This window comes from Pelmatolapia mariae, linkage group LG16_19, assembly GCF_036321145.2.
Source record: "Pelmatolapia mariae isolate MD_Pm_ZW linkage group LG16_19, Pm_UMD_F_2, whole genome shotgun sequence".
Taxonomy (NCBI): Eukaryota; Metazoa; Chordata; class Actinopteri; order Cichliformes; family Cichlidae; genus Pelmatolapia; species Pelmatolapia mariae.
The window spans coordinates 53,271,521-53,285,280 of record NC_086241.1 but is presented as its reverse complement, the minus strand read 5'-3'; the positions used below and the strand labels follow the sequence as shown (position 1 = coordinate 53,285,280).

Genomic DNA, 13,760 nt, shown 5'->3' with positions numbered 1-13,760 from the left:
ACTGGTCCACAAGTTCCTCCCAGTGCATTCATCGTCAATGTGAATCTATATAAAAGCTGGATAGAAATCACTTAGCTGTAGAAACAAGCTTGTGTGAATGTGTGTGAATGGTTTAATGAGGCATGTTGTATAAAGTGTTTTAAATGCTCAAGTAGAGTAGAAAAGCGCTGTGTAAGAACCAGATCATTGTAGGGTATAGGGTTATAAAACCAACAAAGAAGCTGTGTACAGCAGTCAGTGCAATACCCATGTATTAATTTCACTGCTGGTTCCATAGAAATATAATTCCTATCTGCAGACTGCATGTTCCATTTCCTATAAGCAAATAATACAGGAATCGAACTAACATGCAAATGCACTGACCATCCCATTGGCTGGTCTGGTGATGGACTATAAATAGAGCAGATCTTAATCTGTAAAATGTCATAAAAAGGGACTCTAATTTGGAACAAGCAAACAATTACTTCAGTTTTCCATTAGTATGTAGTTAGCACAGATTTGTATTTCTATAATACTTTTGCTATATGGTTGCACTAAAGAGTTTAGGGGGACAGTATAAGCTGGAAAGATTAAAATACTTTATACTTTGTATGATTTTTTCCTACTTTTTTGTTGCAGGTGGTACACAAGTTCAGACAGGGAGGCTTCAACACACTGGTGTCAACCTGTGTGGGGGAAGAGGGCCTGGATATCGGCGAGGTAGACCTCATTGTTTGCTTCGATGCACAGAAGAATCCTATTCGTTTGGTACAGCGAATGGGGCGTACCGGACGTAAGCGTCGGGGACGCATTGTTGTCATCCTGGCTGAGGGGCGGGAAGATCGGGTGGGTGTTGTACAGTAATTCTAGTCATTTCTAGGCAAAATGAGAGATGATAACGCAAATGTGGCTCCACAAAACCGCCTAAAAAGTTCAGTCTTTGTTTTCTCCAGACTTACAATCAGAGCCAGAGCAACAAACGCAGCGTCTACAAGTCCATCACTGGCAACAAAAACGGGTTCCACATGTACCCCAACAGTCCCCGTATGCTGCCTGAAGGGCTGTACCCCAAACTCCATAAGATGCACATTACCTGTGGGCAGTTTGACCACCAGGAGAACAGCAGGCGGTCTGTCAGGGGTCGACGGTCCCACACCGAGAGTCGGGCTTCACTCATCCACCCTCAAAACCTAAGTAATTCCAGAGTCTTTTTTAAGATTGATCAAGTTTTTCTTTGTGGGATGGTTTTCTGATATTGACTAAGCACGTCTGTGTATCTCTTGGTAGTTCAACAGGGCAGCTCAACATCCAATGGTTTTCTGAGCAGTACAGAATATTCCCTATGGGAGTCAACCATGAAGCTGGAGGATACTGAGCCCCATCCAACCCTGAAGCAGTCACACTTCCTGTCAATACCCAGTGACCCACTTCCTCAGGTTTCTTTAGTATTATTGTCTTGTTTCTCTCATTCTACTGCAGGTCTGAAAAGGAGATAAACAAGGGTACACCGATTATTGGCTCATTTTAAGTTTAACCTTGACAGCCGTGCCATGAGCCATACATGGCTGCTATATGTATATGCTGCTATACAGTGACAGGAGTTTTGAATAGAAGTACCCCCTTTCATATGTAACAATAACAGCTGAGACCAGAAATGGGGAAAAATAGAAATGAAGATATTTTGAGTGGATCTATGGATTTCTGGCAGTTCAGTGTCACTTCCACATTTGCATGGGGCATGGAAAGTGCAGTTGCCATGATTTTAGGTGGAATAATCTCCCACCTACAACTAGAAAGCTATGCATGGTAAAACCAGTGTGTGTCATATATTATTGACTTGAATGTAATGATATTATTTCTACTTCAACCTTACTTTTCTTAATTATGTTATTTCATGTCCTTAAGGAGGAGGTTTCCAAAGACAAACAACCATCCAGGGAGCTGTCTTTGTGGGAATGGAGACACTGGCAACACAAAGCGCTCCCTTCTCATGTTGTTGATCATTCCCTCCGCTGCAGCCACTTTATTAAAGTGATGGAGCTCATAGACCGCATGAGAGAGGAAAATGAGGTGAGGCGAATGTTTGGTTAGTCATAATTTTGTTGTTTTATAAATAATATGGCATTCAGTAATAGCAAATGTAGTACTTCTTTGTGTCGTACAGGAGCATAGCTATAGCCTTGAATGCGTTGACAGCTTACTAGTAAATCAGTAGAAAGCCTGACCACTAATTCAAAGCATACACCACTAATTGAAAAGCTCTTGGTGATAGGAAACTGGTTTTATAAAATGACCTTAGACATCTTGCGTAAATCTTGCTTAGTTTCATAAAAGGGAGACAGTAGTGAGCATTTACCCATGGGAAAGCCAAACTTCATAAACTTACTAGGCTGAAAGGAGTCAGCTGAGTTGCATGTGAACACACAATTGTGGTTTGTGTTGAGTTACTAAATTCATCTTTTTGACCTGGAAGGCAAATTCCTTGCATAATAAACAGTTTCCATGGCGTAATTGTGGCGTTAGTAAGGAGATAAATATTTGATTTATATTCAGCTGGGTCTTTCCAGGCTGTTTCTCCTTTCTTTTTTCTTTCCAGTTGCTATTTAAAGAAAAAGGGACTGAATGAAAAGATTCTCTTTTAAAAACAACACTTCAAACACTATTTTAATTAGTCTCTCGGTGCACTTGAAGCCAAATTTGTTATCAGTGGGTTTTAGTTATTTTTAAAGAGAACTTAGCTATTTTTTTTCTCGTAGAGGAAATTGAAGGGTTTACCATCTCAAAGTGTTCTAGCTCATAATTCATCTCTTGTCACAGTTTGCTGACCCAGCAGCAGCTTCGTTCATGCTTTAGCTGCTAATTGAGAGCAACCAAATCAGTATGGTTATAACATCACTACTGTCACAACAACTGTTGCCCCGTTGAATTTGCATCTCAAGAATCGAAGATGGAACCAACTCAAGTATTACTTTGGTGTGATTTAATAATCAGTGTATGAGAAAGGTAATTTAATCACATGGTTTTTCCAATTACTTTCTTCCTGACCTTGTTTTTTGTGTTCAGCTAGTAGGTCCCTGATAAACACCTTATCGCCCGATATCTGTTATAGCCCGCTACAGGCCTCCTCGTCTCGCCATCTGCCATTTCACAAGATTGTGCCATTGATAAGACCCCAATTTATCCAAATCCTTGAAATTAGGTCAGAGATTATGGTAAAACTGACTGTTGGCTAAACTAACAAATGGGCTCCTATTGCCATTTTTTTCCCCAGTACGGCTCTTGACCGTACTCGTGAAGGAGAAAATTATTCCACCTGTGAAAACAAAACAGGATTACAGGGCAAGATGGCAGCTTATATGTCACATGTTTCCATGGTGGTTGAATTCAGGTCACAAGTCAGCCACTGAACAATTAGTATTTGGAAGTAGGCACATTTTTCATAATTTTGCTTCTCTACATGCTACAATAGAGTTGAAGTGAGATGATAAAGGTGTGATTGTGGTTTAGACTTTCAGCTTGAAATCGACCAGCTTAACAAAAGTATTGCATTAACCGTATAAGAACAATCATTTTTGAGTTCCTCCATTTTTGCAGCCTGAAAACCAATTGGACACTCTAAAACCAGTTGGAATGCTGTGTAAAATGTAAGTAGAAACAGAATGCAATAATTTGCAAATGTCATAAAAACATATTTTACTAACAATTGAATATGAAAAAAAAAATGTTTAAACTAAGAAAATTTACCATTTTATGAAAAAAGTAGGGTCATTTTGAATTTAATTGAAACTCAGAAACATTTGAACAGATAAAAGATGACATGTTTACCACTGTGTAGAATCACTTCTTCTTTTAACAACAGTCTGCAAATCGTCTGGTCTCTCCTGGGAACGAGGCCACCAGCTGCTGGACTTTTGGGAGAGGAATGCTTTCCTATTTTTCTCTGATAAAGAATTCTAGCTGCTCAACAGTGCAGGGTCCTCTGTAAAATATTTATTTAGTGCCAAATCTTTTCAGTTGGTGAGAGGTCTGCACTGCAGGTAGGCCAGTTCAGTACCTGGACTCTTCTACTAGAAAGCCACATTGTTGTAATAGATAAAATATGTAAGGGAAAAGATCCCATCTGGATGCGAGCATGTGTTTCTCTAGGACCTGTATATACTTTTCAGCATTGATGGTGCCTTTTCAGATGTGTAAGTGGCCAAACTGATAGGCACTAATGAACCCCCATAACATCAGAGGTGTATGCTTTTAAATTGAGCCCTGATAACAAGCTGTGTTGTTCAGCTCCCTAGTTTGTCCTTTAGTCTGTCCGTGTTTTCCAAAACAAATTTCAAATTTTGACCTTTCTAACCACAGAACAGTTTTCCACTTGGCTTCAGTCCATTTTAAGTGACCTTTGACCCAGAGAAGCTCACGTTCATCTATGTTCATGTTCTTCTTTGTATGAGAGAGCTTAACCTGCATTTGTGGATGGCATGGAGAACTGTGTTCATAGACAGTGATGTCTGGAAGATCCATGTACCTTTCACACACAAATGTCTCCACATCCTCTGAATTCACATCATCATCATCTACAACACATGATATCATCAAAAGATGAAAAGGCTTATTTTGAGGAACAGTATTGTGAAGTTCTTTGCAGTTTTTTGTTGATTGGTAAAACTATCTGTTAAAAACATCTCCTGAGAAACTTGGCCTTTCTAAGATGCTGAATCACATTACTGACCTTTTGCCAGTTATCCTAATTACTAGCAAAATCTTCCTTCAGCTGTTTCTTTTTAATATCACTTATGTTCACAGCTTTCTATTGCCCCGTCCCGACTTATTTAAAGATGTGTTGCTGCCATCAAATTGAAAATTAACCAGTATTTTTCAGTTTATTTTAGTTTGTTGGAACCCTCAGTTGTTCCTTTCTTGTAGGCCTTCTCTACCCTCACTTATCTTCAGTGTACTTCAGTAGGTAAAACCATCTTCAAGGAAAAATTCAAGTGTTTTCCTAGACCAGCCGAGGGCATCATCACTTAAACTTGAATGCAGAGCAAGTACTTGTTAAAACATATTTATTATAATTGTAGATATTTTCATGTTCATGTACATAACCTTTTTGGTCCTTTAAGTTCTAGCTGGATGGAAATAACCAGAATTGTATACAAACCAAATACCTGGAAAAAGTTAATAAAAAATTCCTGAAAGGTTCTGGCTCGACACCAGACTGATCTGTCCGTCACAAAATTAAATTAGAAGCTGTCTTCAGCGTCTCCATCTTCAGCGACTGAGAACAAAACCTCTTTCACATCTGTAATTAGTTTTGAATTTATTTATTTCCAGAAAGAGCAAATCTCTTTTAATTCTACACAGCCAGTAAACAAACTACAGCAGTACAAATGTATTTTAAAGTCCACAAAACATGTTTGTTCATTTTCTTCTTGTTTTTGTTCATCGTTTTAAACAAATAAAGTAAGGATTAATTCACAATATAGAGGTGATGAACTAAGTCTTTTTTGTTTTTGCAGCTCACGCACAAAGACATGTGTTCACCTTTCAGGCATTAACTCATAAGCGGACTCTCCCTCAGCACTCACCTCCTTTACTTTCGCTGTCAGGGATAATGTGAGCCATGGATTACTTGCTTGGCCTGAATTTGAAGAGTGCTTTTGACCCTTTGCTTTTTTCTCTATGTCTCTTGGCATCACAGTTTAAAACAAACAAAAACAAGTACTTCAATCAAAGGCCAAACATTATTTTTCCTATTATTCTCCTCCACTAAATATCCCCACTCTGGAAATCATGTGCTCATGAGACAACAAAACAAAAACACACAAGAAAAAACCCACCCTAAATAAAAAAAAAATCTGTTCTTCATCTCACTGTTTCTCTCTTTTTACAATGAAGATAGCCAAGCAGCAGGCCTTTTCTCCTGATATTATGTAATGGTTCAGAGAACTGTTATGTAAAGCCAGAAGGCTGGAAGTAGGTCAGGCTGTGATGACCTAGTTGTACAGTGTACTAGACTGAGGAGGATATAGTTGTAGATCAGAAAATAGATGCAAAAAAGATTTTTATAAAGCTAAATTTGACACATTTTGAAGATAATTTAAATGTTAAAAAGATATCTAAATCTGAATTTTCCATTCCAGTTTGCCATTTCTATTTTAAAATAGATATTCTAGAATACTGTTGAAATGTAATAAAGATAGATGGTGCGGGATGGTATGATCTGCAAATCATAAAAAAGCCCTATATTAAAATGAAAATAGTACAGCATCATTATCTTCATTCATCCATTTATTTTCTAATCTACTGATCCAGCTAAGAACAAGCTATAGCAAGGTTGTTTGTAACTCCCTCACCCCCAACCGGTCGTAGCAGGTGGCCGCCCCTCCCTGTTCCTAATTCTACCTGAGGTTTCTTCCTGTTAAGCGGGAGATTTTCCTTCCCACCATTGCCAAGTGCTTGGTCACAGGGGGGCATCTGATTGTTGGGCATTTCTCTTTGTTATTGTAGGGTCTTTACCTTGCAATATAAAGCACCGACCTTGATGTGACTGTTGTTGTGATTTGGCGCCATGTAAATAGAACTGAAATGATTTGAATTGGACAGTATGGACAGTATATCCACCCTGCAGCATATACTTCTTTCTCAGTAAAGGCCTTGCTTAATTCACTGTTATTAGTAGAAGTAGTCTCTGTAGCTCAGGTGACCTTCATGTAGCTCACACCCTTAAACCATTCAAAACATTTAGGGCTAAAAGATGAATAGAAGTGTCTGTTCCCCAACACAGGCAAACAGGAGATGATACACCACAGTGGTAAACATGCCCTTGTTTTTTTTTTCTTTATAAATCTTTGACAAATTTGTAGGAAACAGACATATAAGGAGAGAAACTATGTTTATAATTATGTTATTGTTATTTATATATCCACTTAAAGTTGAATAAGCAATAAAAAATACATAGATGGATTTTGCTTGGATGTAAACAAATGCACTATCTCTGGGATTATTATCATACAGTTATTTTGGACAAACAACCAGCTTTGGTTTGTTTTTGTAATTTGTCATAATTCATTCTTCCTTTGTGTGGTCCTGTTGAAACTTGCCTCCCAGTAGCTGATGTCACAATTAGCTTTAAAAAAAAAACCCAAAAAACCCAGAAACTGTCTTTAGATCATCCTTCATTATTTTGAGTTGTGATGCCATGGCCAAATACGTTGAAATATAGTCTTGTAAATCAGCATTTCAATTATTCATAGTCAAATGGTGTACAACAAGCTGAGGACAAAGACATTTGAAGATTTCTTATCCTGAGCCCTAGCTTGTTTGGAAACAAAGTCACGCAGACCCATGAATACAGATGACAGTTCTTTGTGTATGCTCATGAGCATCAAATTCCTGTTGTTGTAGTGCAATGAGATAATCAGCTGAGAGGAGTTTCCACTTTGCTGCTTCCCTCATCATGCAGTCTGAAACGATATGAACCATCTGACCCTTCTAGCCTACACAGCACTCTCTTTCTCTCGCTCTGTTCTCGTCATCAAGGTTATTTCTGTCTGCAACATTTCTAGATGTGGCGACTTAATCTGATCATTAATTAATTGAGTGCCAGGGGTTGAGGTTAATCCTATATGAGTGAAGCACAATCCATTACTTTTTAGCAAGAATATCCAAAAATGGCATCAAATATTATTAGAAAATCCATCTTTTTTTCTACAAGGGAGGTGTATGTTAATCAAAAACCAGATGCTAGAAGATAAGGAAGGTAAATAGAAGCTCATCAGTCTCTTACAGAGATAAAAAAACAAAACCGTGACAATAAACATTATTAGTGTGTACCTATGGGCAAGATTTAAGATGTTCTGAGTAGGTTCTGTAATACAAACATATGATATTACAGAACTTTATGAAAGCAGCTGACTCACGATAATATGAACAGTCTTAATCCCATTCTTAATAAACATAACCATCAAATCCATCCTGTGCTTTTTGTGTTTACAAATTTAACCGTAGTGACAAAAAACTCAATTTCTTGGGATTTGTTTTGTAAGTTAATAGTATTGTTTCACTTGGTATTAGTCATTTTTATTTTTGCAACACAACACATAGTTTTAGTTTTATGTTTACTTATGGTAAATTAAAACACATTTCTTTGCTGTGAGTTTAAAAGAGCTAGTCCAGTTTTTTATATATATATTTCTAGGGAAAGCCTCACCTCTGAAAAGTATTTGGCTCTTAATCACAGGTGTGAAGTGCTGAAATGATAATTACACTGTGTGACGACTGCAAGCAGCTCAGTCTTTGCCCGCAAGTGAGTTTGCTTTGTTAAAGGATTAAAGGAGGCGGTATAAGGTGTGTAGAAAAAATAATAATAAAAAAATTGCAAGTCACCACAGAGTTGTCAAGTAAGTACAACTTGTGTTTAGCACACTTAAAAACAAAGTGTTCTACAACAAAAACTAAAACTAAAAGGGTTCCTAAAATTCATGTTGCACACATTCACACTGTTTACATAAATGAATACATCACCACCTTATCCTCCAACCACATTTCCCAGAGATTCCAAATGTTCAATGAAAAATATGTCTTCAGCTTTGAAGACATTTGAATTAGTTAGAGTCATTAAAGACAATAAATCACTCTGAAATGCAAAAGCTGTTTTAAAGTGAAGTGACAGTGTTTTTGAGGCATTATCAAGAAGGACGTGTAATTTGTGGAGCATGTGTGTTTTTCCCAGGATAAATGTCACACACACGCGCATTCACTTAACTTTATTGTGTAACAGGCGCCATACTGACTCCAGGTCTTACACTAGAAACCTGCTGATCAAGAATCAGAGTGCTTTAGTTCAATACTCATAAATTAAACAAGGTTGCCTTTCCCTGTAATTTTGGAGGAATACTCTAGAACCAACTGAGCACTAGCTGCACATTTGAGCAAGAGAAATTAAAAGTGAATGAAAAGGGGAAAAAAATGAGAAGGTTATTAGTGCAAATGATTCATTTTTTTCCCTAAAAAATGTCAGTTTTTGTCATACCAGCAACATAATGTTTAATTCAAATCCAGTGAAATACCTGTAACATGGATTGTTACAAGTTTCACAATCATTCATTTCCACAGGATGAATAATAATGTCTTTGCTGATTTTGTGAGGTTTTCCTGTCACACTAAATTTCCTCTTTCCTTAAAAAAAAAAACCTTGCACAAATACGTTGATACCCACTAAATGATTTACCATGAGATTTGCTACAGACATTCATTGTGACTCCAGTCACTCGGGTAATCCCATGACTTTCCTCTAGCACAATTATGGAGTTCATGTTTTTTTGTTTGTTTGTTTTTTAAACTAAATATCTTCATTAATAGGTGGATTACCGTTACTAAAATTGTTCATATTTTACTCAGGATGAAATATTCTACCTTTGATGTAGCTTTTATCTTGTCCAGGACATTTTGTTTGTTGTTTTTCTCTGATGTGTAACTGCAATTTATTCTGCACGTCATGGGTCAGGAAAGCAAATGCACAAACACGCTCGGGACTTAACTCAAGAGTCAATCCATATAATGCCTTATAGTGATTAAAACTGGAGTAATTTGTTCTTTTCATGTGGTTCAGGCTATGGTGCTAAATAACCAAGACTTCCTTTTATCAGATCAGCTTTTGGTAATGCGGTGGATAAGTTGTCCTTGCTTTCAGTGTTATTGACTTCTATCTAGACAGAAATTGTACTTTTCTCTCCACTTTTGTTAGGTGTCTTTCTTTTCCTTTTGGTTCACTAAAAGTCATCCTCCTGCTGATTGCAGGCTCAATGGCACCCTGTTGACCCAAGCAGGAAACCACTTTAGATGAATCACTTCCAGGTCATGTGGTTTGCCAAGATGACATGTGATAGATGATGTGTGTGTGCTTAAGGAAAAGATGCAAAATGTTTTCTTGGAGCGAGATTGCTTCTTATTCAACTTTTTGTTTGTGTGTGTTTGTGTTCGTGTTCAGGGGGAATGTTGTTACGAACGGGAACTTCTTCCTTACCTCCACAAAGAGGACACTGTGAAAAGCAGACAGAAAAAGCAGAAGGGCACAAAGACCTGTACCAAAACTGCCAACGACAAACCTAAACCATCCCATTCCTCTTGGTCTGAACTGGAATATATCGATGAGGAATTTGAGGGGAGCAATACACGAACAGCTGGGTTATTAACCACATTGGCCGTGATGAAACAAAGGCCTCCTGCTGAAGATAATAATGAGATACCTTATGATGACAGCACAGACCACTTAAAACTCGAGGCTGATATTGATAAATGTGAAAATGTCACTGAGGACCTTATCAAAGCAGATGGAGAACCTGTGAATTTAGACAATCTGTCACAGCTTCCTGCTAAAAGTGATGAAGATGAAGATGTTCAACTTCAGGCAATGTTCTACCTTCCTAAATGGGATCCAGCCCCACTGCCCTGCTGTGATAAGCTCCTCCCAGGGAGAGATGAGAGTCTGAAGGTCATCCTGGCCAATGTGGCGGAACTCCTGTCCCGATCTCCACCATCACTCGTGGATGACTTAGAGCCCCCTCCATCACTTTGTCTTTCTCCTCAACAGCCTCCTCAGCCCTTCCTTGTCAGCTTTACCTTGGATGTGGACGACGACGACGATGATGATGATGATGATAAGATGATAATGAGAGAAGTTGAGAAGCCTCCAGATGAGCTTCCAAATGGTAAAGACTGTGGTAAAATCTCTCCTGACTTTCCCAATCAGGAGAAGCACCCTGTCAGTGTAGCAGCCAACAGCCCAACTTGGGATGAGGTTTTTGGGGAGGACGTAAATGATATTAATGATATCAGGGATGATAGCAAGGTGTCAGATGATGATGAAAAGTGCAATGGCTTCAGGGAGGATCAGGTTCACGTAGAAGCTGATGGTGTAAGTGAGGAAAAACAGAGCTGGGATGATATGAGGGATGAAGAAATACCACACTTGACAGATGGTGTTTTGAAAGACGACAAAGCCTCCGAGTGCAGCTCGGAGATGGATGAAAGCATCGATCTATTCGAGGACGATGAAGCCTTCCTGCAGATGACCATTCCCGATATCCCCACTCCTTTGGATCGCATCACACCCGCGACATCCCCGACGGAGAAGAAGTCTGAAACAGTGCACGAACATACTCCAATTAACCCATGTAACACTACACAGTCAGCGGATGGCACCCACAGATTGAGGACAGTGGAATCAAAAGGAGTGGCATTCAGCGAGGGTTTGACTCATACTGTAAATTCTAAGCTGATAATTCAGAACACAAACACCCATAACACTACAGTGACAAAACTTAATATGCACACACTAGCACAAACTAAAACTGTAGCAGATAATTCAGTGACGGGCAGTGCAGTTACACCCCATTTTAAATCTCCTGAGTCATTTAACAGCACCCATGACTTTTTTTCAGTCAATTTTGAGCTTGGCTATTCACTGGAAGACTCAGAGGAAGAAGATGAAGCAGTGGGCGTGCCTGCCCCTTGTATGCTGGCGTCTTCGCAGCCTAAAAAGCAGATTGACTCCACCACACTTTTGGCTGCTGTGTCTAACTCTTCTACTCCCTGTAACAGCTTTGCTAAACAGAGAATACCTCCAGTCTGCAGCGAATCCAAGCATTCCACACCACAAATGCTGTCAGAATGTAGGTCGTCTAAAAGTTGTGCACTCCCATCTCCGATCATGTCCCTGGGAGCAAAGCGAACCTTAATGCCCGGTCTGCCCTCCAGCTTGAAACGCAGACGAGCACAATGTGGCATCACTGTAGCAGAGAGAGGGCCTAATGAGGAAAACGGCTCGTACCATGTTTCTGGCTCTTCTCCTCATGCAGGTTTGTTTAATCTCAAAGAAAGAAACAGCATTTTTATTTTAAGTTGGTTCACCCAGTCGTATTTATATCTACCTGCTTGTTTCTCTCACCTTCTTACTTAGTGGAGGGCAACAGTGACAGCGAGGATGAAGTTGTGCTTCATAAAAGAAGACATGCGAACAAAGTCAACCCCTTATCATCCCCTGAAGTGGTGAGAAAGTGCTGAATATTTCCAGAATCTGATGATCTTTTAATTTTTAAAATGCCATACATTTCAGAAGCATTCCTAGTGGCTGTAACAAAAAATGTAAAACATTTCTGTCTGAAACTCATTTAGTTTTCAGCATCCTCTCTTCAAATGGGTAAAGCTAGACTTTGTGTTTTGTTTAGTGTTTTTCATTTTGAATTTTCAAAGGTGTTGTTGTACAAGGTAGGCCAAAATCCCAAGGTATTGCTTTAAACAGGAAAACATTTACATACACAACAGTGGAGCAATTTGGTTTTAGTCTAGCTGCATTTTTGTATTAATGGGGAGCTTTTATGCTCCAGCTACATAGTTCATATACTGACCTAGAGCATTGCGTGATTCGTGAATAATCCTTATTTAATCTTGTGCTGGGACAGTGGGTGTAGCATCTAAGTTTACGCACTGTATGTCACAAACAGTTTTTGCTCCCTTCCCCCCTTTAGGACAGCTTTCTTCTGATTGGCTGCAGATCACACACAAAATCTGAACAGCATGTAGATGGGGGTTGAGTGGCCTCAGATTGTTTGACACTTTGGCCTTGTTTAATATGAACATCCAATATTATTGAAGTATAACTAATACAAAAGATAAGGAGAAGCACTTTAGGCCTCCTTTATAGAGTTTTTAACTAGTAGTAAACAATTAGTTGCTGCTCACTTTGCAATAAACAAGGCATATATGACAAAAAAAGAGATATGAGGAGGTATCTGATTCAGACAATTTGCTTCTATCATTCATTCCCAGGCTTGTAATCAGGGGGAGATTGCTCTATGCTGTATCTAACATGTAGCATGTCTTGTCTTTCCTAGTCTAAGATCAACAGTGATGTGGACTCTCCCGTGGTAGTGAAAAGAAAACATGCTGCTGCACTCAATACTGTAAGCTCTTCATGACTAACAGTAATGCGTAGCACATGGTTCAATCTATTCAACACAGATGATGTGATTTAATTACTCGTGCTCCATATATCACTTAAAGCTGTTTCTACAAGTGCTCATTATCTAATAATATGTCATAAACTACTAACAGTTTTCAGTATTTCACCAATTTGTTCTCTGTGTTCCAGTCTGATGAAACGGGAGGCGAATCTGTTTCTGATGATGATTTCCAGAATGAATCTGTTTCCATGTGCAGAGCCACAGTGCAGAGAGCTGAAAGGAAAGGGGCCAAAGCCAAGGTTTGTACAGCAACAGATGGCTCAGCCGGATGCTGTGATCTGAGATCCGTGTTTTCATGTAACTGTAAACACAATATAAACATGGCTCGTATTTAGGTTTCTAATGTGAGTGGGGAATGCCATTTTGAAATGACTGCAGTGTTATGGAAAAGTCTTCATCCATCCATCCATCTCAGCTCTGGACAGAGTGGTGAACTGTACCCTGCCTTTTTCCCCAGAAAGCCATTCATGGATGGACGGATGGTCTTGAGCAACAGTTCTCCAGACTTTGTGATGGTCTTAAAAGGCTATTTTTCACTAATTTTCAGTCCACAGCTTTTACCTGATCATTTTCAGAGGATTTTTTTTTTGTGGGGGGGCACTATGTCTTTAGGCTTTTTGTTACTAGCAGCCTATGACAAAACAGGTAATGTGTTCCTTAATTCTTTAGTTGACAGTTATGAAATAGTATTTTTGCACCAACAAGGTGATTCCTAAGGAGCTTTTAGCTGGGAACTTAGCATATCTTGGCATGGTGTGCAGT

The 13,760-nt window shown here is 38.9% G+C and overlaps 1 protein-coding gene across 1 annotated transcript in view; it reads left to right on the top strand.

Moving 5' to 3' along the window:
- fancm (FA complementation group M) overlaps positions 1-13,760 on the top strand; it is a 39,586-nt gene that overhangs the window by 21,603 nt on the left and 4,223 nt on the right. Inside the window, exons 10-17 of the mRNA XM_063496742.1 lie at positions 619-825; positions 933-1,173; positions 1,267-1,415; positions 1,885-2,049; positions 9,965-11,834; positions 11,936-12,024; positions 12,870-12,938; positions 13,127-13,237. Coding sequence (XP_063352812.1) covers positions 619-825; positions 933-1,173; positions 1,267-1,415; positions 1,885-2,049; positions 9,965-11,834; positions 11,936-12,024; positions 12,870-12,938; positions 13,127-13,237 — 2,901 coding nt within the window. The remainder of the gene's footprint in view (positions 1-618; positions 826-932; positions 1,174-1,266; positions 1,416-1,884; positions 2,050-9,964; positions 11,835-11,935; positions 12,025-12,869; positions 12,939-13,126; positions 13,238-13,760) is intronic.